Here is a 23,227-nt window from a genome sequence, read left to right as displayed (position 1 = left end):
TATGAACCCCCAATTTTACCCCAAATGCAGATTGCAGAATCACGTCGGTTACACATCCACAATTTTACATAATGCCCTATTGTTTTGATAGCTTATTCATACTTTTGGGTGTGTGCATGCTCCTGCAGGCGCACATGTTGGTGTGTGTAAATTTTTCATTCCCAGAGTTCTAAAATGTTTCAGGAGCAATTAAGAAAGAACAAAAGCATCTTAAAAAAAAACATCACACACAAAATTGGTAGCAGCAGCCAGTTTAATTGCTGCAGTTTCTTTTTAATCACTGTGGAATTATCAGTGGATTATTCTAAATTAACATATTCTATTTAGGGGGTGTGCCCCGACACACTTTGGTGTCAGAAATTTTGTTACCATCCTGGGCCTGGGAGCCATAGAGATTTGGCCCACATTCTAGATTCTCTTCTCAGCAAGGCACAACTTGCCTCTTGATTAGGAGAGGCAGGCTGCAGCAGTACTCCCAAGCACTTACCTGAAAGCTCACCTGTGGCTGTTGGAAAGGGGTGGGACAGAGTGGAAATGTCTAGGTACAAGAACAGGGAACTTGTGCTGAAGCAGGATTTGCTTGTATTGTAGAATACAAATGAATAGACACAAACATTTCCAAATACGTTTTGACTTATACTTCCCATGACTGTAAAAGCATGCTGCATTGACCATATTAAAAAACAAAACAAAACAAAATCACCAGAGGGTAGAATGTGGGTGGCGGAATTGTTGTAAATTAAGTGGGACTTGGGGTCTTTCAAGCCACCACTTGTCACCTGAACTCCTGGAGGACCTGAGGATCCTGATAAGGATGACCCCACAAGGATACAGCCTGAGGAGGATACATTCTCATTCCAGCAAAGAAAGTATTTGGGCCCATCTAGTCCTAATCTTAAATTTTCTTGACTGCCTTTCAAAGGAGATTGGGGCCTTTAGTGCCACAGCCTGTATCACTAGAATTTTGTATTTGTGAGGAGTACACACAGGTCCACCATCTTGGAGCTTTTAAGCTTCTGGGAAGCAATTCAGTTTGACAGAACCACCCGGGTAGTGGCTATTTCTAAGCATACAGCAAAACAAAAGTAACTCATGGGTGAGAGATGCTTTTCCAAATTGGTGCTTACTGGGTTCTGTTGGAACCATTCACCTTTGTTGTTTGGCTTGGGACAGTAAGCTGTGTGGGTTTTCTAGGAACTGTATGCCTCTGCCTCCCAGGAGGTGACTGGACCACTGGCTTCAGCTCACCAGTGGGTGAATATGACAGATGTGACCGTCTGGCTCAATTCCACACACACAGTAAGTATCGCTGACTCACACTGACGATGCCACAAGGGCAAAGGACTAGGGTGATATAATTATTTACTTGCAGCTTAACTTCAATTTCTTTCTTTCTTTCTTTTTTGAAAACTTTCCTTTAGGCAAAGACATGTAAACCAGCATTGGGCTACAGTTTTGCGGCAGGCACAATTGATGGAGTTGGAGGCCTCAATATTACACAGGGTGAGGTGAAGGTGGACAAAATCTGTGTTCCAGGTTCTGAGGCTTATGTGTGGGGCTTGGGATAAACCACACAGCTTTGCTATCTTGTTTGATTCTGTATCTTTGCTAATAAGGTTTAATAGGAGCCAGTACATATGCTATTTTTTGTTTTAGTGCATTGATATATTGTATATTCATCAATTCAGGATACTTAGGTCATCCACCATCTCAAACAAATGTCATTTCTTTGGGATGGCAACATTCAGAATCTTTTAGTTATTCTTTTAATTTTATTTTTTATTTGTTCTTTTTAGATATACAGGACAGTAGAGTCAGTATATTTTGACATATTTATACAAACATGGAGCATATCTTATTCTAATTGGGATCCCAGTCTTGTGGTTTTCTAGTTATTTGAATTATACACTACGATGTTGTGATCACTCTTCTGTGTAATAGTGCATTAGGAGTATTTTCTCCTATCAGGCTGTGACCTTGGACCTGTGAGGCAGTCTTTCCATATCTCCATACCTCCCTCCTGCCATGGCCTCCAGTAACCACTGCAACCTCCAGTAACCTCTAAGCTCAGCTTTTTAAAATCCCACAGATGAGTGAAATCATGTGGTGTTTATCTTTCTGTGCCTGCTTATCCTGCTTAACATTATTATGTCCAGGTCTATCCATGTTGCTGCAAATGACAGGATTTCATTCTTTTGTATTGCTGAAGAGTACTCCATTGTGTATATGTATCACATTCTTTATTCATTCGTCTCTTGGTGGACTCTTGTTTGATTCTGTATCTTTGCTATTATGAATAGTGCTGCAATAAACCTGGGAGTGAGTGCACAGGAAAAATTTTTAATTGGGGCGAGGCTGGGAAAGAAGTAAGAGAGTCTGGAGGGGAATTGTCATTCAACCATGTGAACTTTCCACAATGTGAATTGGTTCTTCCATATTTTATTTTAGTGTTTCCCTGATTTTATTGCAACCAGTATGCCTCACAACAGAGGCCTTTTAGAAGCCCAAAGCATATGGTCTCAGGTCCTCTTCCTATACTAAAATATTTAAATTTGTTTTTTGCAGGTCTTTATTTTTTTATTATCTATTTTTATTGGTGCATTATGGTTGTACATAATAGTGGGATTCATTGTTTCATATTTGTACAATGGACAAAATATAACATTATGATTTGGTTAATATCATTCTCCAGTATTTGCCCATCTCCCTATCTTCCTCCCTTCCTCTGGTCTCTTTCTTCTACTCTACTGATCTACCTTTGAGTTCCAAAAATTTATGAAATATTATTTTAGCTCTTCCAATTTTATCTAGGCTATCAGTATAATAATATGCATCGTAAAGGCAATAAAATGGAAAATATTGTAGTGTATTACCTACACACAACATTGTGGCTTATTTCATTTTTCTCTTATACACAGACACACATACATCATATATATATATATATATATATATATATACACACACACACATATATCTCCATTAATTAAAAAAAATTAGTTAATATAGTTTAGACTTGACATTCTTGACATCTTATTTCCTGGGAATCATTCATCCATTTGATTTAATATTTTACTAAAATTAGTTTTTAAATAACAGACTTATTGAGAGATGATTCACATGCCATACAATTCATCCATTTAAAGTATACAATTCAATGATTCTTAATATATTCACAAATATATACACCCATCACCATAGTCGATTTTAGAATATTTTCTTTAGTTTGTTTGTGGTACTAGGGGTTAAAACCAGGGCCTTGTATTTGCTAGACAAGCTTTCTCCCACCAAGCCACATCCTCACCCAATTTTAGAACATTTTCATCACCTCAGAACAAACTGCACACTTCAGCGATCCTACTGTCTCACCCCCATCTTCCCCATACCTAAACAACCACTGATCTTTCTGTCTCTGTATTTTCCTATTTCATATAAATGGGATTACATAATACAACACTTTTTCATGACTTCTTTCATGTAGCATTGTGTTTTCAAGGTTCATCTATGTTGTAGCATGTACTTCATCCCTTTTTATGGCTAAATGATACTCCACTATGTCAATGTGCCAGATATTTGTACATTGATCAATTGATGGAAAATTGGGTTGTTCCAATTTTTGGCTATTATGAATAATGCTTCAATGAAAATTCACATACAAGTTTTTGTGTGGGTATATGTTTTCATTTTTCCTTCTCGGATACATATGTAGGAGTGAAATTTCTGAATTATACAATAACTTTATATTTAATATATGAGAAGCTGCCAGATTACATCTAAATTGGTTGCATTGTTTTACATTTATTTCTGATTTTATTTGAGCCAGTATATTGTTTTACATTTATTCTAGCAGTGTATAGAATTCTAACTTTTCTACATCTTGGCCAGTACTTGTTTTCTGACTTACTGATTTCACCTTGTTTAGTGGGTATGGGATGTTATCTCATTGTGCTTTTGATTTGCACCTTTTCATGTACTTGCTCATTTTTACATCTTCCTTGGAGAAATGTCTATTAATTTTTTTTCTCATTTTTAAGTTTTATGGTGTGTGTGTCTGTATGTGTGTGTGTGTGTGTGTGTGTGTGTGTATGTGTGTTAGATGTTTGGGGATTCAAGAGAGATTCTTTCAGAGACCATACATCAGACAACTGGTATTGTAAGTTGGGTAGTCATTTTTATTTTTTAAAATAGGAAAGAGATGATTTAGTTCACTGCTCTACCATTGATTGTATCAAATTGTTTTTATTTACAACACAAATAAGCAAGGTTAATATACTCAAAAATTTGAGGGTTTTTAACAAAATATATTCCTTTATTCTCTAGTTTAAATTCAGGATCTAACTAATGGCTCATTATATGATGGACAGGGGGTTTGACTTTTCTGATACTCAGACTGCCAGAAATAATTGAATAACCAAATCTATATAATGGCTTTTTTTCAGAGGGTTAGTTAAGGGATCATATTAATCAGAATATTTCTAATAGGGAAAACAGAAGGGGATCCGTTTTGGGACACCATTCGGGACCAGCTCTTCGGCAAGCCATCGGAAGAAATTAAAGAATGCCATAAACCAAAGCCAGTCCTTCTTCACACTGGAGAGGTAATACTTTTTGATTATAATAGTGAAATTCATATTTTGTTATTTTTAGATTTATGAATTGTCAGATAACAAATAACAAATATCTACTGACATAGGAGATAACATTTAGATTTCACACATAAAATTTTGATATTAAAATATGAATGCTGTAATTCTGAGGACCTCAGGTCACGATATTAAATATACTGAGTTACCTTATTGCACTCATGGTAAATAAATGAAAAAGGACAGTGGACAGAAAGAATAAGATTAACACTTATCTTATTCATTTGTGTTGGCTCCAGGAAGCCAGTCTGCACAGAATTCTCGGTAGAGGAAATTATCTAGGTCAAACAAAAGGACATGTCCACATCCCAGTTATTTCACACTTCAGACAACACTATTAACTAAAAGCAAGTATCTTTTAACACTCTTTTGGAACATATATTTTTTACATTCTAAATATGAAAAGACTGTTCTAGTATTCATAGAAACATGGATTATCAAGGTGGAAATATTCTTTAAAACAGATTTTTTTCTAATCAATTAAAATTCTTAGAGAGGAGGGAGGAAAGGTGGAAATGGAATGATAGACTATACACTAATATGTATTTGAAAAAAGGGTAGCTTCTCTTGTCAAACTCTTGGAAAATAAAATGCAAGACTTAGGAACTGTAAACTTGAAGTGCTATTACAGTGAAGAGAGATTGTCACATCCAACTACCAACAAATGGCATTCTCCATTCATGGGTTTATGACAGTCACTCACAATACCCTAGTATATTTGTGGGACACTATGATTTCATAATGACACATCTACCAAAAACTTCATTGTTAAGTCCAGGTTACTGTAGCGTTAGCATTTGAGATTCTTACATTATGATCAGGACATAAATACCCATGTAATATATCTCATACTACATCATAAATTGAAAATAATTCTATGATGGGATAAAAATCCAAAACTCACTTGAAACATTGAAACACTATAGTAAAGGAAATTTTCTGACCATCCGTCTTTTGACCATAGAAAGAATAATATACCTAACATGTTTTTTTTTTGTTTGTTTGTTTTGGATTCTCAGCTATCAAAACCTCATCCTTGGCATCCAGATATTGTTGATGTTCAGATTATTACTCTTGGGTCCTTGGCTATAACTGCTATCCCTGGGGAGTTTACGTAAGTCTTTTTATTTAGTTAGAAATGTGTTTATTGTGTGTTTCTGTTGGAATTAATTCCTATGGGAAGACAGTTCTGTATTAATCTCTTGATATCATTCTCAACTGTGTTTGGCAACAGTGACAAATATTTCTACCTGCTTTTGGTGGGGCATCTGAAGAATAAATCTGTGCCTATTAGTGGTGGTTCACCTGAAATAATCATAAAAATGTATGAACTTATCATTTCTAAAGTAAAGTAACCTCCTGCATTATTGGGTCAGTACAAAACCTTGAAATAATATGAAAATACAGTACTTGAAGCAATCAATGTAGGTGTTAAAAACATGTAAGAATGCTTTAGACCTATTTCCTATATAATCTTTCCTATCTCAGTAAGTGGCACTTTTTGCAAACCCAGTTGCTCAGACCTTATGTCTCAGAGCCCATCTCTGAATTTTCTTTTTCTCTTTGAATCCTTCAATAAATTCTGTGCATTCTATACAACCCTTTCTATCATTTCCCTCTGGGCTACTACTATCTCCCACTCAGACTACTTCAATAACCCCCTATTTGTTCTGCTCAATTCACTTACTCCTCTATATTCTCTTCAGGACATAAGAACCTTCCAATAGCTTCCTGTTTCATTCCAGACAAATCATCAAACCTTTACAATATTCTCCAAGTTCCTCTGCAGGCTCTTTGATGGGATTTCTTACCACTGTTTCCTTGCTCACCCCTGCTTCAGCCACCCTGTGTGTCTGTATTGGCAAAGTGTTCTGTATGGAGGGTCCTATACAAGCACTTCCTTGACTCACTAAAGATGGTCTTGATTCAAACCTTTAAAATTATGGTTTCTTCTGCCTACAACACATTCCCTCCAGTTATTTTCATGGCCTGATCCTTTATTCTTTCAAGCCTTTGCTTAAATCTCTAACAGGGATGTCAGTCGTGCTCAAACTATATGAAATAGTCTTTATCCACAGTTACTGCCACCACTGTCACCTCAACTCCTGCATCAACACCAGCATCACTGCCATTGTCCCCACATGACCACCAAGCTTCCTTTTCATTTTTACCCTGCTTTATTATCTAGAGCACTTATGTCACCTCACATTTTTATTTACTTATTGACCTTCTCTCCTCCGGGGAATGTAAACATTGTACTCCTGAAATATTAGCACCAAGAAGTGGGCTGTATTTGTGGTAGGTACTCAATGTTTCATTGAAGAATTCACCATCTGAATCAAATGGCAAGTTCTTTATAGGCAGGAATAGTAGTAGTACCCTTTCTCCCTGCTTTTGCTTTTATTTACATGGATTACATTTGGTGTATTTTGTTGAATCAATGAGTAGAAAATGATGAAGATCTTTTGCTGTTGATATTCACCGATTCTGTACTCCCCTGGTGTCAAACTGACTGTTGTCAGTTTGAATTTCTGTTGAAGATAGGACAGTACAGGAAAACCCCCTCAAATTTGGCTTCGTAGCATCATTGAATTCCTGCATACTTTACTGTTATATGATCTGAGCCAGGGCATTTTAAAATTTTTACTAGAAGTCTCTCTGTACACTTTGTACACATTCTGAATAGGAGAACGTTTACATAATTCTGTTTTCTTGACTTAGGACCATGTCTGGAAGAAGACTTCGAGAGGCAGTTCAAGCAGTAAGTTAAATATGAAATAAAATTCCAGATGTTCATATTTGGTGAAGAGGAAAGAATTCCCTAGGTCTTTTAAATTATATTTTTTTCTGATGGCTAGAATGTTATACTTCTTGAAATTAATGGCTAGAGATTAATATGGATGGTGTAAGAACCAGACTTTAAAAATATAAGGGAATTATTATCCAGTTAAATACATATTTTATATGTATTTATGTTTAAATAATGTAAAAGTTGATAATAGTTATATGGATTAAATAGTAAATAATCCCTAAACTTACTATTTTAAACTTTATAAATGGTATAAATAAAATTTATTACATTTTGGGCATTCTGTTTTTTAATCTATATTTGTGGTTTCCTTTATATTTGGAAACTATTATAAATAGCATATAAAATGACATAGAAACAGATGTGTTGTTACTTGGAACTTTAAATAACTATCAGGTTAGCCATCCATCCCATCCATTCATTATATCTTTTAGGATATTGATTTTTTTTTAAAAAAATTTTAGGATATTGATTTATTTTAGTAATAACTAGACTTTACATCTGCAAATGTGATCGTTAAGATGTCCAGAGGTTCATTGACATACCCAACTATAGTGCAGAGTTATGTTGCTAATTTTTCATCAAGGACTCTGATACTTCTGCATTCCTTGGCAGTTTTGCTCATTTCTGAGAAGAGTGTTGTTAAGAGACACACCTTACAATAGAAATTCACATAAGTGATTGCACATTCAGTTCTATATAAAATAGTCTTTACCTATGATACCACTACCATCATCAATCACATCCACACCAGCACCCACACTGGCACCACCTACCCTTGTCACCATAATGATCACCATTCTGGAGCCATTAGTCTGAGATGATAATAACTTTAAGATGGAGAATAATTTTACTGGACTCTACTTTTTCCTCCTAGGAATTTGCATCTTATGGAATGAAGAATATGACTATTATTATTTCGGGTCTGTGCAATGTTTATTCACATTATATTACCACTTATGAAGAATACCAGGTAAAGTAAAAAGTTCTCATCACTTACATGAATTACATTCTGGCCAAGACTATTGTGTCCTATGTACACTTCCTAAACTTCTGCTATCATGTTTCTGAGGGATGATTTTGTTTTAGGTGGGGAATATAAGCTAATGATCAGCCAGAGGTTGTATTTTGGAGTTCCAGGTTCATCATTTCCAAGTTCAGGTCAGAATTCTAATCTCACTGACTTACACCTTACCTAGAAAAAATGACTTTGTCAGGGTTACTGGGAATAAGCTTAAAAATAGCTATCCATAGTGCATTTTGTTCTGTAAGCCTCTGCAGAACCTGGGAAAACCGTCACTGACAGCAGCTACTTAGTTACTAGTTAGGCACTTTGCAAATGTAATCTAAGTAATCTGTGAAGTATGTCCTAAAGTAGGGTATTATTATATTTGCAATGAAGATTAAGAAGCAAGGTCCCAGACAGTTTAGGGGAGCTGGTCTCTAGTGTTGCTTCTTGGTTTACACATAGTCCAGAAAGCGGCCCAAGTACTTTTTAGTTATAGTAAACACATTAAAACAGTCAAGAGTTCCACAACCGATGATTTCTAATATATACCTGCTGCTTATATCATGGTAATCCACACAGATGCACATGGTGATACCAGAAGTGAAATCTACTCTGTGGCCCTCCGTTGGCTTTGCTGAAGGTCCCTGACTTGTAAAAATCCTGTTTATGCCTTTCAACTTTCTGAAACTATAAAACACCTGAGATAATCTCATAGTCTGTGACTGGGTGGACCCCCTGCTTTTATATCTTTGGTAGGGATGCTGAAGGGCAATGGCAAGAGTGTGTGGTGGAGCAAAGTCATTCACCTCATGGCCAGGAAGCAAAAATGAGAGAGGAAAAGCTGGGGTCCCACTGTCCACTTCCGGGGCATGCTTGCAATGACCACAAGACCTCCTACTAGGTCTAGCCTCTGAAAGGTTCTACTATCTCCCAAGAGCACCTTGATAGAGACTACTGCTTTACCACATGGAGCTTTGGAGGACATTCCAGATCCAAACGATGGCATTGTTGAATACGGGTTCTTAACTAGGCAAACTGGGAGAGGGATGATTACATTCTTTTTTCACCATTATTAAGACTGCATATAATAAACAACAATAATATTAGCAAATACCTCTGTTTTTGTTACCAATAGTAATCACAGATCTTTTAATATGACATAAAATGATTGCAGATCTGGAAATATCTTTTATTCCTTTCTCTATTGTAAAAGCAGAGTAGTAGCTATTAGATCTTGTGTTTCAATAGCATAACAAAGCATACTGGGTAGCAAAATTGGTTATTATAGTTAAATAAATGCATTTTAATCTAATTCATTTCCTTTGTCAATCTCATGTTATTTTATTTTAAAATCACTATTCTAAGAGTGGCCCATAGATTCAACAGTCTGCCAAAGGAGTCTATGGCACAAAGTTGGGAACCCCTACTAGCTTGTCTCCTGGTCCAGGAGATGTGGACCTGCAAGGATTACTATGAAGTCATTAAATAATCAAACAGATAAGTACTAGTAACAGATGCTGTACTAATCACTTTCTGGGATATAACAATGAAAAGACTCCGTTCCTGCCTTCAAGACCACTGGAAACTAATATTTAGTAGAAAGAGAACAGATGATCCAATTTCTGTGAAAGGTATGCACAGGTGATACGAAAACAAGGAGAAAGAACACTAGTCTAGTGTGTGTATTTGAGGACAGAGACTGGAAGATGTAACATTTTGTCTGAATTATTGAGAAAAAGTGAGTGTTTGCCAAACAAATAAAATTAGGAAAGTGTTTTATATTGAAGGGAGTGAACACACAAAGGACCAGAGGGACAGACTTAGCACATTAGTGGACCGTAATTAGTGAGTGTCTTGGAGTAAGTATGTTGAGGGTGGTGGTGAGACAAGGGCTAGGACGGGGGCAGGGGTTAGTTGATGGAGAGTCATCTGTGTAGTGCAGCAAAACAGAGCTTTGGCTCAGTAAGGAAGGTTCTGGGGAAATGCAGTAGGATTCAAGCAAAGGAATGCTTCAGTCTATTCTGTGATTTAGAAAGGACATAGGATAACAGTATGGAGAATGAATGTGAAGGCCACGTATAGAGACACAACTGATTATGAAGTTGTAGCTAAGATCTGGAAAGAGATGTAGGTTGTGTACAAGAATTGAAGGCACAGGAAAATGGACAGACTCAAGAAGTTTTAAAAGAGGGAGAATGACATGATTTGGAGTCTTAGAGGATGTAGGATGAAGGAGAAAGAAGAGTGTAAGTTGACTATCAGAGGATCCTTGTGTGAGAATCTGGAAGGATGGCATTCATTGGGATGCAGAATGTTGCCAGGAAGACTGGTGGGTCTGGAACACTGTGTGCCCTTTTGGATTTGATGACATTGAGGGTCTGTGGAACAACCAAAGGCCTGGTGCTCAGGTAGAGAGAGGGCCTTTTGACTCTCATTCTTAGTGCTGCTTGGGTTAAAATTCCTTCTCCAGAGAGGACTGTTAATACCTAATTGATCCAGGAGTTACTACAACTATTTTAACCCTGTTTTTTTTCTCCTGATGTGTGCCCTTGGGATAATCACTTCACAGGCACAAGTTCAAGAGCTGGCACCCTCTTTCAGATTGAATGGAGTGGTAATATCAATGGTATAAGCAGAGATATTAATGGTCATTAATGGCCTTTTAAATTAATTTTTTTATATATGACAGTGGAATGGATTATAATTCATATTACCCATATAGAGCACAATTTTTCATATCTCTGGTTGTATACAAAGTATATTCACACCAATTTATGTTTTCATACATGTACTTTGGATAATGATGTCCAACACATTCCACCATCATTTATAACCCCCTGACCTCTCCCTTCCCCTCCTACCCTTCTGCCCTAGTCTTTAATGAGTAATTTATGAGACCCATTTACTTGGGCTGGTAAATGGAAATGCCCACATTCATTTTTTTTCTAAATAATATTGAAGATGAGCCTGGTTTTGAATAATGTGGATATCCAACCTAAATGTTACACCTCTGTGAATGATTTGTTTGAAATGTGCAGAACTGTCTACACCTCTGTTTGCTTCTGCAGGCTCAGCGGTATGAAGCAGCATCTACAATTTATGGACCACATACTCTGTCTGCTTATATCCAGCTCTTCAGAGGCCTTGCCAAAGCCATTGCAACAGTAATTAAATACCCCCCCCCCGTGTGTGTGTGCGTGTGTGTGTGTGTGTGTGTGTGTGTGCATGTTTGCCTCATGGGGCGGAGGTATAGAGGGAGGAAAGAGAAAACATTACCTTCACATGTTCAGTTTCTTTGAAAATCTTTATATTAAACAAAAAGTGCATCTACCTGAAGTACATACAGGGTTCCCTACAAGAAACATAGCTTTGTGATATTTCTTAAGAAAAAAACCAACATTTTACTGATAGTAAAATTCAAATTCAGTTAACATCTTGAGTGGTGGCAGCTTTTTCTTATATTTAATTTTTTCATTCTCACAATTATCATGAGAAGAAGATATTGTTTGCTTTCATTTTTCAGATGAGCAAAAAGGCTCAAAGATAAGTCTCAGGCCTACTATAATTATATTTGGATGTTGGACCAGTGCTCTGTTATCCTTGCCAGATTCTCTGACTCACTTCAAGAGTTGAGTAGTGCATCAATTGTAGGATGCCAATTTTCCACATTATAACATCTCTAAAACTGGGGTGTATCTTCCAATCAGAGAAATCTTACCATTATAATTAATAGCACTTTTTTTTACTATCTTGGTGATTAAAAACATAATATAGGTCATTATTGTGAGTGGATGCTTAGATTTTATGAAACACAGTATCACCTTGGGATGCACACTACCTTGGAAGTGCATCTACCTGAAATACATACAACTGAGCAAGTTTACTTAATTTAAAAAAAAACTTTAATTGTGGAAATCGTTCTTTTGGGATACAGTTAATTGTGAAGCTGCACCTGTGGTACCAGATTAGTCAACAAGTAGGGTAAAGATTTTAAATGATGAATAGACCCTTCTATAATAACATACAAACCTCTATAAAAGCTGTGAAATGATTGTGGTGAAGCACAGACAATAAAGCCTTTTGAAAGAAAGAGCTTGGATATATGATATAGGAATAGATGACATTGCTGTCCTGTAGGTACAATTGGTCAAATATTGGCACTTTCATATGCCTCTGCCATTTGTTTCTCATTGTGCAGAAAAATTTCTGCATGTTGTGTTTACTTTGCATGTCTTTAGTGGCATACAACTGTAATCCCAGCAGCTTGGGAAGCTGAGACAGGAGGGTTGCAAGTTCAAAGCCAGCCTCAGCAATGGTGAGGCAATAAGCAACTCAGTGAGACCTTGTCTCTAAATAAAATGCAAATTAGGGCTGGGGATGTGGCTCAGTGGTTGAGTGCCCTGAGTTCAATCCCTGGTACCCCACCCCTAAAAAATTACTTGATTTTTATTTTATCATAGTTTCTCAGTTTAATTGTGTTACTTTTTTGATGTAAAATTATTTGTACTTTCACTTTTTATTATAAAAGCTAAAACTACTTGTGGAATATTTAAATTATATAAAAATATAAACCTATAACCTATCCTTAGAAAGAACTATTGGGTAACTTTGGTTGTAGCCAGAGGTTTCTAGTTCTTCTCACAGAAACAAATTCTTCAATTATGGAGATTATTTAGTGAAGAAAACTAGTTCAGTCTGTGAAAATTTGATCTCCTTTACAGTAGCACATTTAAGACTGCCTATGTGATCTTGAAAAAATGACTGTCTGCAAGTCTATTTTCTCACTTTCAAAATGAGAATGGTAATACATACCTGTCCCATATTGCTGTTGTAAAGATAAATACACATTGTGAAGGTTAAATAACATTAAATATATACCAAGAGCTATTAAGTTTGAGATTCACATTCTGAGGAAACTGTTAGAAATGGTAAATTTTGTGGAAAAGAGACTAAACCAGTGAGGATGTCAACTGATCTTAAATTTTTAAATTAAAATGTGTTTATTATTTTCTTTAATTGTTATAGGCAAAAATTCAGAAGGAAAATTGGTACTGACTCTAGGAGAGTTTCAACACCTTTTGTAGATTCAGAGAACAATTCCAGTGTCACGTTATGAAGGCTTATCATGTGTGAAGCTCTTGTCCCAAGGCCACACAATTTAAAAATGGCTGCCCCAGAATCTAAACTTGAGTATTGTGCTTACAAGATTCCTCTCTGATCCATGTACTACACTTCTCAGGGGAATAAAACAGAAACCTCTGACCAAAACTTTCTTCTAATGGCAAAATATAAATGATCGTCATCCAGGCTCACATTTTGTTAAAGGTTGTTAGGGGTGTGTGTGTGTGTGTGTGTGTGTGTGTGTGTGTGTGTACGCGCATACTTCCTTTAATGAAAGCATTATTTCTGGAGATGGATGTCTAAAAGGATCTTTGATTCCACATTGTGTTCCTTAAGCAAATGCTCTCTGTTTCAGGATACAGTCGCCAACATGAGCAGCGGTCCAGAGCCTCCATTTTTCAAACAACTGATTATCCCACTAATTCCTAATATTGAGGATAAACCACCAATAGGCAGAAATTTTGGGGATGTCCTAGAGCCAGTGAAACCTAAATACAGAGTGGTAAGACTCAGAGAGATGTTTTAAAATATCTAAGAGACACGTTTTTGGAGGTGAAGGGAAGGATATGGTTTAATATTACCACCTGCTACTAATCATACCATAGGGCAGCTTTACCAGTGATCATTTTGAGAGTTATTTTCTGTAGAGACTCTGTAAGTAAATAATGTAAGTAAAGAGAATGGGAAATGTTTTTATTTTCCGGGGGTAATTATGTAAAATTAGATTTCTGTACTTTAAAATATTATTTTTTCTTAAATGGATGGTGAAAGAACCATTCACTGGAGCTGAGAGAATATGTCTTTTAAATCAAGCATATGGAAATGAAGCAAGATCTTTACCTGTGCGTTTTATGTTGATTGTGTGCTCTACAGAGTCTTGCTAAATCATTTCCAATAGGTGGGTTTTCTTGTTTGTTTGTTTTTGGTATGGATTCCTTAGGAATTTCAACATATAGTATCATGTCAATTAAAAAAAATAGCTCTGTGTATGTTTTCTGGATGTCTTCACTTTTTTTTTGTTTGTTTTGTTTTTGTTGTTGTTGAATGGTCTAAAACCTTCAAATACAAGGTTGAATAAAGTTGTGAGAATGGACATCCTTGCTTTGTTTCTGATCTTAGGTGAAAAATATTCAGTGTTTCCCTCATTTAATATGACTCTTTCTTTAGGGTTTTTGTAGATGACCTTATCAGGTTGAGATAGTTCTCTTTGATGCTTCACTTGTTCAAATTTTTACTTGTGGTGGGTTTTGGATTTTTGCAGATACTACTGAGGTGATCATGTTTTGTTTTGCTTTTGCTTTCTACTCTATTAAAATGGTATATTGCACTAACTGATTTTCAGATATTAAATACTCTTTCATCATGGCATATTCATGCTTTTTCCTGTTGCTGACACTAATTTGCTGATATTTTGCTAAGGAGTTTTATATCTTTGCCCATGAGGGATATTTGTAGTTTTCTTTTGTGCATTGTCTTTGTCTGCAGAGGTTGCAAAGAAAAAAATTGGGTAGCATGTCCTCTTATATTTTCTGGAAAAGCATGCAGAAGATTATTTGTATCATTTCTTGTGTGAATATTTGATTAGATTTATCTGCATGAGTCTATGGAATTGGGCTTTTATTTATGGCAATAATTTTAATTACTTATTTAATTTCTTTACTTGTTATAAGCCTACTCAAATATTTTATTTTTTTTCCTTTGAGTCTTCCCTAGAATTTAACTTTCTTTTTAGTAATCTTTATCTTTCTAGCAATTTCCATTTGTCTAGAAACTTTCCCACTTTGTTTATATTGTTTAAGTTGTTGCTACAATATAAAATTTGTTATTCATAATATTCCCTTATAATCCTTTTAATTTCTCTAGGGTTGATAATGTTGCCTCCTATTTCTTCCTGATTTCAGTAATTTGTGTCTTCAAAGAACTAGATTTTAGTTGTATTGCTTTTATCTATGGTTTTACTTATTACTAAGCTTTTTAGGAAGGGCCAGAAAAACTTTTAGTCTAGGGCAAATCCATTCTCCCCTACCCATCACCCTACCCCACTGAGGTAAAACTCTTCTTAATTATAAAGTTTTCTAATCTGGTTGATGGAAACAGAACTTTTTACAACTCCATGTGAACCTGGGGATTCTTCCACCTAATTCTTTCAGGTGAATCTTTTCTGGCTTCAGGTAGCTCCCATGCATGCTTGTGCACTTAAACTCTGCCTTTTGCAAATTTTGCGTTCTCACCCTTCCCTGCCCCATTAACTCTCCTTTCTATGGTACTCTGCTCTCTGGTACTCTAAGCTGTGAACTTATTCAGTCTTCCTGAATTCCCTCCTCCATACCTTCAACTTAGGTAGACTCCCTGGCTTGACTTGAATTTCTTTTTGTGTCCTGGCTTTTAAACTCTGAAGGCACTAACTTGGAGCAATTGTTTAAAGAATAATAATAATAAAGAAGAGACAAGGCACAGAGGCAGGGAAGTTGGCAGAGCGGTGTCCAAGCGGCCACACTTACTTATACCAATAGGTTACATTAGGTCATTAGTACCATAACCACATTATCGTTTAGAGTATCAATAAGGTTGCTTATTGTGCATTTACATTTCATAGTTACAATATGCAATGTTAGGAGCTTTGTGCAGTTCTCAAGAAAGTCCATTGTGTGAAGTTACTGTTAGGCAGGCAGCTCCAGGAGTCCAGAGCTTGGTGAAACACTGTAGTTATCTAGCAAATAAGTTCTTCTATTCCCAGGAGCTATGTGCCTGCAATCAAGTCTGAGGCTTTATGAGGCTCTAACACAGAGGCATCTCAGGGCATTGCCATACCAGATAGATATTGCACATATATTAGCTATATTACTAGATCCTAAGAAAGATTGCAGGGCATTCTAAGGGTAGGAAACAGGTGCTTGTTACCCTCTAGGAGTTTGCTCACCAGGGGAACACTTTCCTATATATTTCCACAGTCAGAATCCCTACATAACTGTAGAGCTTATATTCCTTGTTTTCTACCACTTGGGGATTGTTTTTCAGTTTTTAAATTATTTCAGGTGGTAGAGTACTGCACACCTAGAGACTCCATCTTATAGAAATATAAGATAAGTCATCCATGGAGAGTTTTAACTCCTCTTATTTGATTCAGTCAATCTCCCAGGTGTGTGTGGGAGAGAGGCATGAGAAAATTTCATCTATATCTGAATCTACCAGAAGAAAATTCATTGACCCCATGTTCATTGTTACAAGGGTATTTCTCCTCCTTTTCTTAGAAGGTAGTCACGTGATTAATAGAAAAGAATCTATATAGGCATCCAGAACATATAGTAGATAATGACTTGAATATGAGTACAGCAAAAATTCTTTTATTAGAGCTCACTAAATGAAATTTTTATTTCTAGGGAGAAGTTGCTGAAGTTACATTTGTAGGTGCTAACCCAAAGAATTCAGCAGAAAACCGGGTAAGCATCAATTGTCTTTACAAATTTAAATTCTTTTAGAGGTTCACAACATAAAGAAAAAATGTGCAAACTTGTTTTGCATCTTATTTTTTGAGGTGGGAAAATGTGCAGTGGATAAAGTTAATGTGAAATGGAGTCTGGAAAAACATTACACAGGAGACATCTAACCTGGCTCTATTTAGGACACATATGGCACAGTTCATATAGGACTGTGTTTCTTTTTAGATGATGTTTGAACACAATCTCATTTATGTACTCATATTTAGAACTCCAATAATTTGTAAAAACAATTAAAGGGCCAAGCAAGTGAACTGTGTCCTTAGTTCTGTTTCCCTCCTCTGTGGGCCTCTCCTTCTTCTCTAGTATTGTTGCCCCTGGTCCCACCTCCTTTGCTGGGGGATAGTTACGGATCCCTGGGTGGATGCCTTGTGGGTGTGGGTTCTGACCCACGGGCTTTACTTTACTTTTTATTGACTATTCCCTACTCTTGACTGCTGGCACTAACAGGGTGCTTATTTATTAATCTTGCAAAATGGCATCAGAAACACTTGTACAATGCAAAAATGAACACTGTAGAAGCATATAAAATAGAAAGTGAAAGTACCCTTCTTCTTATAAATCTGCTTTTCAGAGGAAGTGTACTATTAAGAGGTCATAACATAGCATTTTAGACTTTCTTATAGGATATAGACTTTCATATAGGATCCATGGTATCTCCTACTCCATCTAAGGCCTTCCCAACTAATAGAAACAATTAATAGGCCCTAACTAGACAGAAAAATTCTCTTTATAAGTTACTATGATTATGAAAATTTCTTTTCATGACATATATGATAAATTATTCACATATGCAATGTATCTAGTAATAAAATGAAGTAATCTTACTCTTCTATGGCTTCCTTAGGATAGTCTTAATAACCATACAAGTAATAATGGGATACATTCTGGTTGCAAAAATTTAAACAGTGAATAAATCTGTAGAGGAAAACAAAATTGGCATATGAAAATGATTTCAAGGTTGTATATTTTAAAGGAGCTAAGAATGTATTTGCTTTATCCATGAGCCATTTGCCTAGGGTCCATAGTCACTTATAATCTAAAATACCTTTCTTCTAAATGAGCTTTCCTTTTAAAATGCTGGTATAGCCACGATAACCATTGTGGCCCTATGACATTGTCAAATATGAGATTGGGGGAAATGTTCTGCTTGGATAGTCAATATGCACCTATTTGAAATAATTTCACTGGGAGATCAAGCTATACAAGGATATTAACATGCTTATAATATTATTTTCTGAAGATATTGGAACATTATATCAGGCTTAGCTGTCATCCTATATCCTTAAGGTAGAGAAGCACTGTCATCATTAATGCCATGGAGAAGCAGGAGAACAAAATGCTTAAATGAGTAAAAACTATAATGAGAATAGAATTAATTTCTATGAATGCTCAGGGACTTTGTGCAAAACAATTTCTAGTACCCTTTATTTTTAATAATCATTATATCATCATCATTACTATTCAATGCATGCTTATTAGTAGTAGCTACTAGCCTAAGTACTTTATATGCCTCATCATGTAAATCTCATTTAATCCTCATTACTGCCCAATACATTGTTTTACTGTCCTTAATCTATAGATGAGTAAACTAAACCCTAGAAAGATTAACTAATTATGCATCTGGAATAGTTTATGATACCCATGTTTTGTCCCCAATGTTTGGTGGCTTCTACTAGTTTTCCAGTTGGTATTCTAGATGTAGTAATTAGGATCCATGGTATCTCCTTCTTCATCTAAGGCCTTCCCAACTAACAGAAAAAGTTAACAGGTCCTGGGCTAGGGTTGTGGCTCAGTAGTAGCGTGCTCACCTAGCATGCATGAAGCACTGGGTTCGATTCTCAGAACCACATAAATGTAAAATAAAGATATTGTGTCTACCTAAAACTAAAAAATAAACATTAAAAAAAGAAACAGTTAACAGGTCCTAACTAGACAGAAACAGTTCTCTTTACAAATTACTATGGTTATGAAAATTTCTTTATTGAATGCAATCCATCAGTTGAATAATTAGAGAAGAATTTTATAAAATTACATGGCTCAGTGTAAGTAAGCGGTATATTCAGTAAAGGGTTATTTGAGCTCTGGTAAATGACAGGTGTAAAGACTATGATGGATAAAGCTGAATTAAGCACAAGTCCTATCTTTAAGAGTCACAGTCCAAAGGATTTTGAGGGAAATTGAAGATTTATGGTCTTTGCATTGAATAGCTTGTCATATTATTCAAATCTGTACTTTATTTGAAGCTGAATTCTTGGTCTGAAACAAATTGCTGTGTTACAGTGATCTTCCAATAGGGAAATAAAATCTGCTTATGATATGGTTTATGGGAATCCATTATGACAAAATAGAGGGACTGCCTTTAACACCACAGGACAGGGAAGGTTTAATATATTCTTTTCAGCGCTTTCACTCAGGGAGGTGCTGTAACTAATAATTCATTCACTTGGAGATGGAGAGATGAAGAAACTTTTCCATTTTCCCTCCTAAATCACTAGGCAACTAGAGAAAGCTTTAGAATATAGATCAAGAGACACGTCATGAGAAGCCTTGACTTATGCCTTTTTTAAAGTCTCAAGTTTTATTTCGAGTTTCTTTTCAGCTCTAACCTCCAAAATTTGCTTTGAGCTCCATAATTACACTTCCTTCAAATTTCTAAAAATGTCTTGGTTTTTAATAGACTGGATAAGTTAACATTATGAGGCTATGGCATAGGTTAAGCGGAACGCCTAAGAATTCAGATGAAATTCAAATACATTTTCATACAAGGTTGACATGTGGTCATCAAAAGGTCTTAGTACAGAAAGGATCCTTTTTGTGACTGTGCAGTGCCTGATGAGTTATGTTAATTGCATTTCAGACCTACCAGACCTTCCTTACTGTGGAGAAATATGAGAACACTACAGCAGCGTGGCAGATAATGTATAATGATGCCTCCTGGGAGACTCGGTGAGCATGATTATGGAATATTTTGTCTTTGTACATGTGTAAAGCCTCAAAAAGAGTTGGTTAGTAATGCAGGAAAGGCAAATGAGAAGACTGACTCCATATGGTATTTATGGTATCAAAGTCCCCAGGATTCTCTGGCTTTATTTAATTGATTTTTTTTTTTTTTTAGACAAAACGGTGTGGTGTGTGCTTCTACAATGTTAGGTGCTAATGAGGTTATGGCTCCTGTCTTATAGACATCTTGGCAGTTTTTTTCTTTCCATGATTACAGGTATTACCCTTAAAAAATTGACTAACCTTCTTGCAGATTGGTTGAAAGGGATCTTGGTTGAGGGAGCGGAGATGTATCTACAGAGTTCAATGTTCCTATTGGGTAAAGAACAAGTCTATTTTCAACTTGTAATGCTTGTTTGTGTATGGCCAGTGATTCTTTATTTGAACTATTGAAACTTAAGAAGTTACATTTAATTTAATTAATTACATTTAATTCTTATAGATGCAAGAAAAGAGGTAGTAAGCTCATGGCATTCCTTCAGAGAAATACATACATTTCAGTGTCTTTTATTACCAGATTCTTGAGCTGAATGGATAATTTTAAGATTTTGACAATGTGTCTGAAATAAGAAAATATTTTTATTCTAAAGTCTATAACTCTCACACCATAAAATGTGGCATTTGGCAATTTGTGTCTGATTCAGATTGTTTTAAACCAAGTAATTCTTTGCATGTTGGTTTGGTTCACATGGTTAACTAAAAATAAGGATTTATCATACTGTGGTATTTTTGATAGCTATACATAATGTTTTAGTTAGCTTTGTGTGTCACCGTGACTGAAAGACCTGATATGAACAACTTAGAGTTGGAAAAATTTATTTTGGCTGATAGTTTCAGATGTTCAGTTCATGGTTGGCCAACTGCATAGCTTTGGGTCTGAGGTAAGGGAGAGCATCATGGAATAGGGGCTTGGAGGAAATCTGCTCAGAACATCCAGGAAACAGAGAGAAGAAGCAGAAAGAGTTCCATTTACCAGAGACAGAATATTAATTCAAAAGGCATATCCCCAGAGACATGCTTCCTCCAGCCACACCCTACCTGTTACAATTACCATCCAGTTAATCTACATCAGTAGATTAATCCACTGATTAGGTTACATTCCTCAAAATCTAATCATTCTACCTCTAAACTTTCTTGCATGGTCTCACAAATGAGCTTTTGGGGGACCCCTTGTATCTAAACCATGACATACAAATACAGGCATGGGTTTTCTTTGGTGTGTAGGAATCTAAAATATAGGCAGTTTTTAAACAATACATATTTATTGTTAGAAAATGGTTATAGTGATAACAAGAAAGGATGATTTATTTTCAAAAGCTAAACTAGAATCCCTGTCAGCACTGAGGATATGTTCAGACCTCTGCCTTGTTCATCAGGGTAGCTTGGTCAAATATTTATGGGGAGCACGGAGGCAGTCACTGAGACACACAGAACGTTGATCATACCCTCTGTGCCCGAGCTATTTACTTTCTGCACAGCTGAGGGATTGGCTAGTTATGCCTTTGTGTTTCTTACAAAGGGTCTGGTCTCTGTGTGATCTGAGCCCATGTTTCTCTCATCTCACCACTCTTGCCCAGTTCACTGTTCCTGCCAACCTCTTTTCTGTTCCTTGGCCACTGCAAATTATTTTCTTCCTTGGGCACTTTGTATTCTCTGTATTCACTTTGATTTTCCTCCTCCAGGCATGTGTGGACTCAGTGTAAATGAGGACTCCTTAGAGAAGTGTCTTAATCTTATTGTCTTTGTGGCACTTCTTACTCTCGAAATTCTAAAATGTATGGGTTTATTACCTTTATTCCCATACCTACACCAATAAAATGTTAGGTTCATGAAACTTTAAACAATCTTTAAACCATCTTTATCTTGCTCACCACTGTATCTTTAGCTCTTGTGTCTCAAAATATACATTTTAAACAACTAAATTGATATGAAAAGAAGTATCAGAGTCTGATAAGGACAAAAAGGATGCTATAGAAATTTAAAACAGGGGACATCTGTGTTCTATCATGGAAGGCTTCCTGGGGTGGACAGAGTTTAGGTAGTTAGAAGGATAGAAGTAAAGATATTTCTACAAATAGCTGTTCTCTTCTAGAAAATAGGCATTTATGTCTATTCTGTTCAGTGTTATATCCTCAATGTCTAGAATAGGGCCTTGCTCAATGTAGGCACTGCTTGAATATTCATTGAATGAATAATCACAAATTTTTTTTGGTACTGGGGACTTAACTCAGGGGTGCTTTACCACTGAGCTACTACATTCCCAGCCCTTTTACTAATCATACTTTTAAAAATTTATTTATTTATTTATTAGGTATATATGACAGCAGAATGCATTTTGATTCATTGTACACAATTGCAGCACAACTTTTCATTTCTCTGGTTGTACACAATATAGTGCCGTACCATATGTGCAGTCAAATGTGTCTAATCACACATTTTTAAGAGTAAAATGATGTTTTGCTTATTTGTTTTCTACCAACAGATTTTATTGGCACAAGGGATTTCTGGGTCGGAGCAATGCAACCATAGAATGGCATATTCCAGACACTGTCCAGCCAGGAATTTACAGAATAAGATATTTTGGACATAATCGCAAGATGGAGATCCTAAAGCCCGCGGTCATACTTCCATTTGAAGGCATTTCCTCCATTTTTGAAGTTGTAACTACTTAGTGAAAAGCTGATATTTATTTTAAAGACCAGCTTTACTCTGTATGTACTGACTGCACATGAATGTGAACTACCATTTGGACTTCTATGATCGCCCCTGTTTGGGGACAGATAGTTTACTGCTAATGGGACAGAGGCGTGTGTGTGTGTGTGTGTGTGTGTGTGTGTGTGTGTGTGAGAGAGAGAGAGAGAGAGAGAGAGGGAGAGGGAGGGAGGGAGAGTGGGAGAGGGAGGGAGGGAGGGAGAGGGAGAGAGGAGAGAGAGGGCAGGGAGGGAAAGAGAGGTGTGTCCCATTCATCTTACTACAGTGGCCAAGCACCTAGCAGTTCACAACCTAAAGCATGATTTCCCTGAAGGCTTTGCGATTGTTTAAGGGACAGTTCCCTTCGATACAAAGCCTCTGAAATGTTAGTGAGAGTTTTCTGGAAGACTCTGCAAAAATCCTCTAGATTAAGCCTTCCTTTTATGGATGGAAA

The 23,227-nt window shown here is 36.3% G+C and overlaps 1 protein-coding gene across 2 annotated transcripts in view; it reads left to right on the top strand.

Annotated features, from left to right (window-relative positions):
* Nucleotides 1-22,786, top strand: part of ASAH2 (N-acylsphingosine amidohydrolase 2) — a 61,866-nt gene extending 39,080 nt beyond the window's left edge. For both annotated transcript variants that reach the window (XM_081268116.1, XM_081268115.1), the window contains exons 10-20: nt 1,195-1,299; nt 1,422-1,503; nt 4,483-4,598; nt 5,663-5,757; nt 7,365-7,404; nt 8,330-8,425; nt 11,530-11,625; nt 13,938-14,084; nt 16,963-17,022; nt 19,940-20,028; nt 22,565-22,786. In XM_081268116.1, the coding sequence (XP_081124242.1) occupies nt 1,195-1,299; nt 1,422-1,503; nt 4,483-4,598; nt 5,663-5,757; nt 7,365-7,404; nt 8,330-8,425; nt 11,530-11,625; nt 13,938-14,084; nt 16,963-17,022; nt 19,940-20,028; nt 22,565-22,754 (1,116 nt within the window). In that variant the 3' untranslated portion in view covers nt 22,755-22,786. The remainder of the gene's footprint in view (nt 1-1,194; nt 1,300-1,421; nt 1,504-4,482; nt 4,599-5,662; nt 5,758-7,364; nt 7,405-8,329; nt 8,426-11,529; nt 11,626-13,937; nt 14,085-16,962; nt 17,023-19,939; nt 20,029-22,564) is intronic.
* The last annotated feature ends 441 nt before the right edge of the window (nt 22,787-23,227 follow it).

The sequence above is a fragment of the Spermophilus citellus genome (genome assembly GCF_964194105.1).
Source record: "Spermophilus citellus genome assembly, chromosome: 15".
NCBI classification, from domain to species: domain Eukaryota; kingdom Metazoa; phylum Chordata; class Mammalia; order Rodentia; family Sciuridae; genus Spermophilus; species Spermophilus citellus.
This window is presented reverse-complemented; position numbering and strand designations above follow the sequence as displayed.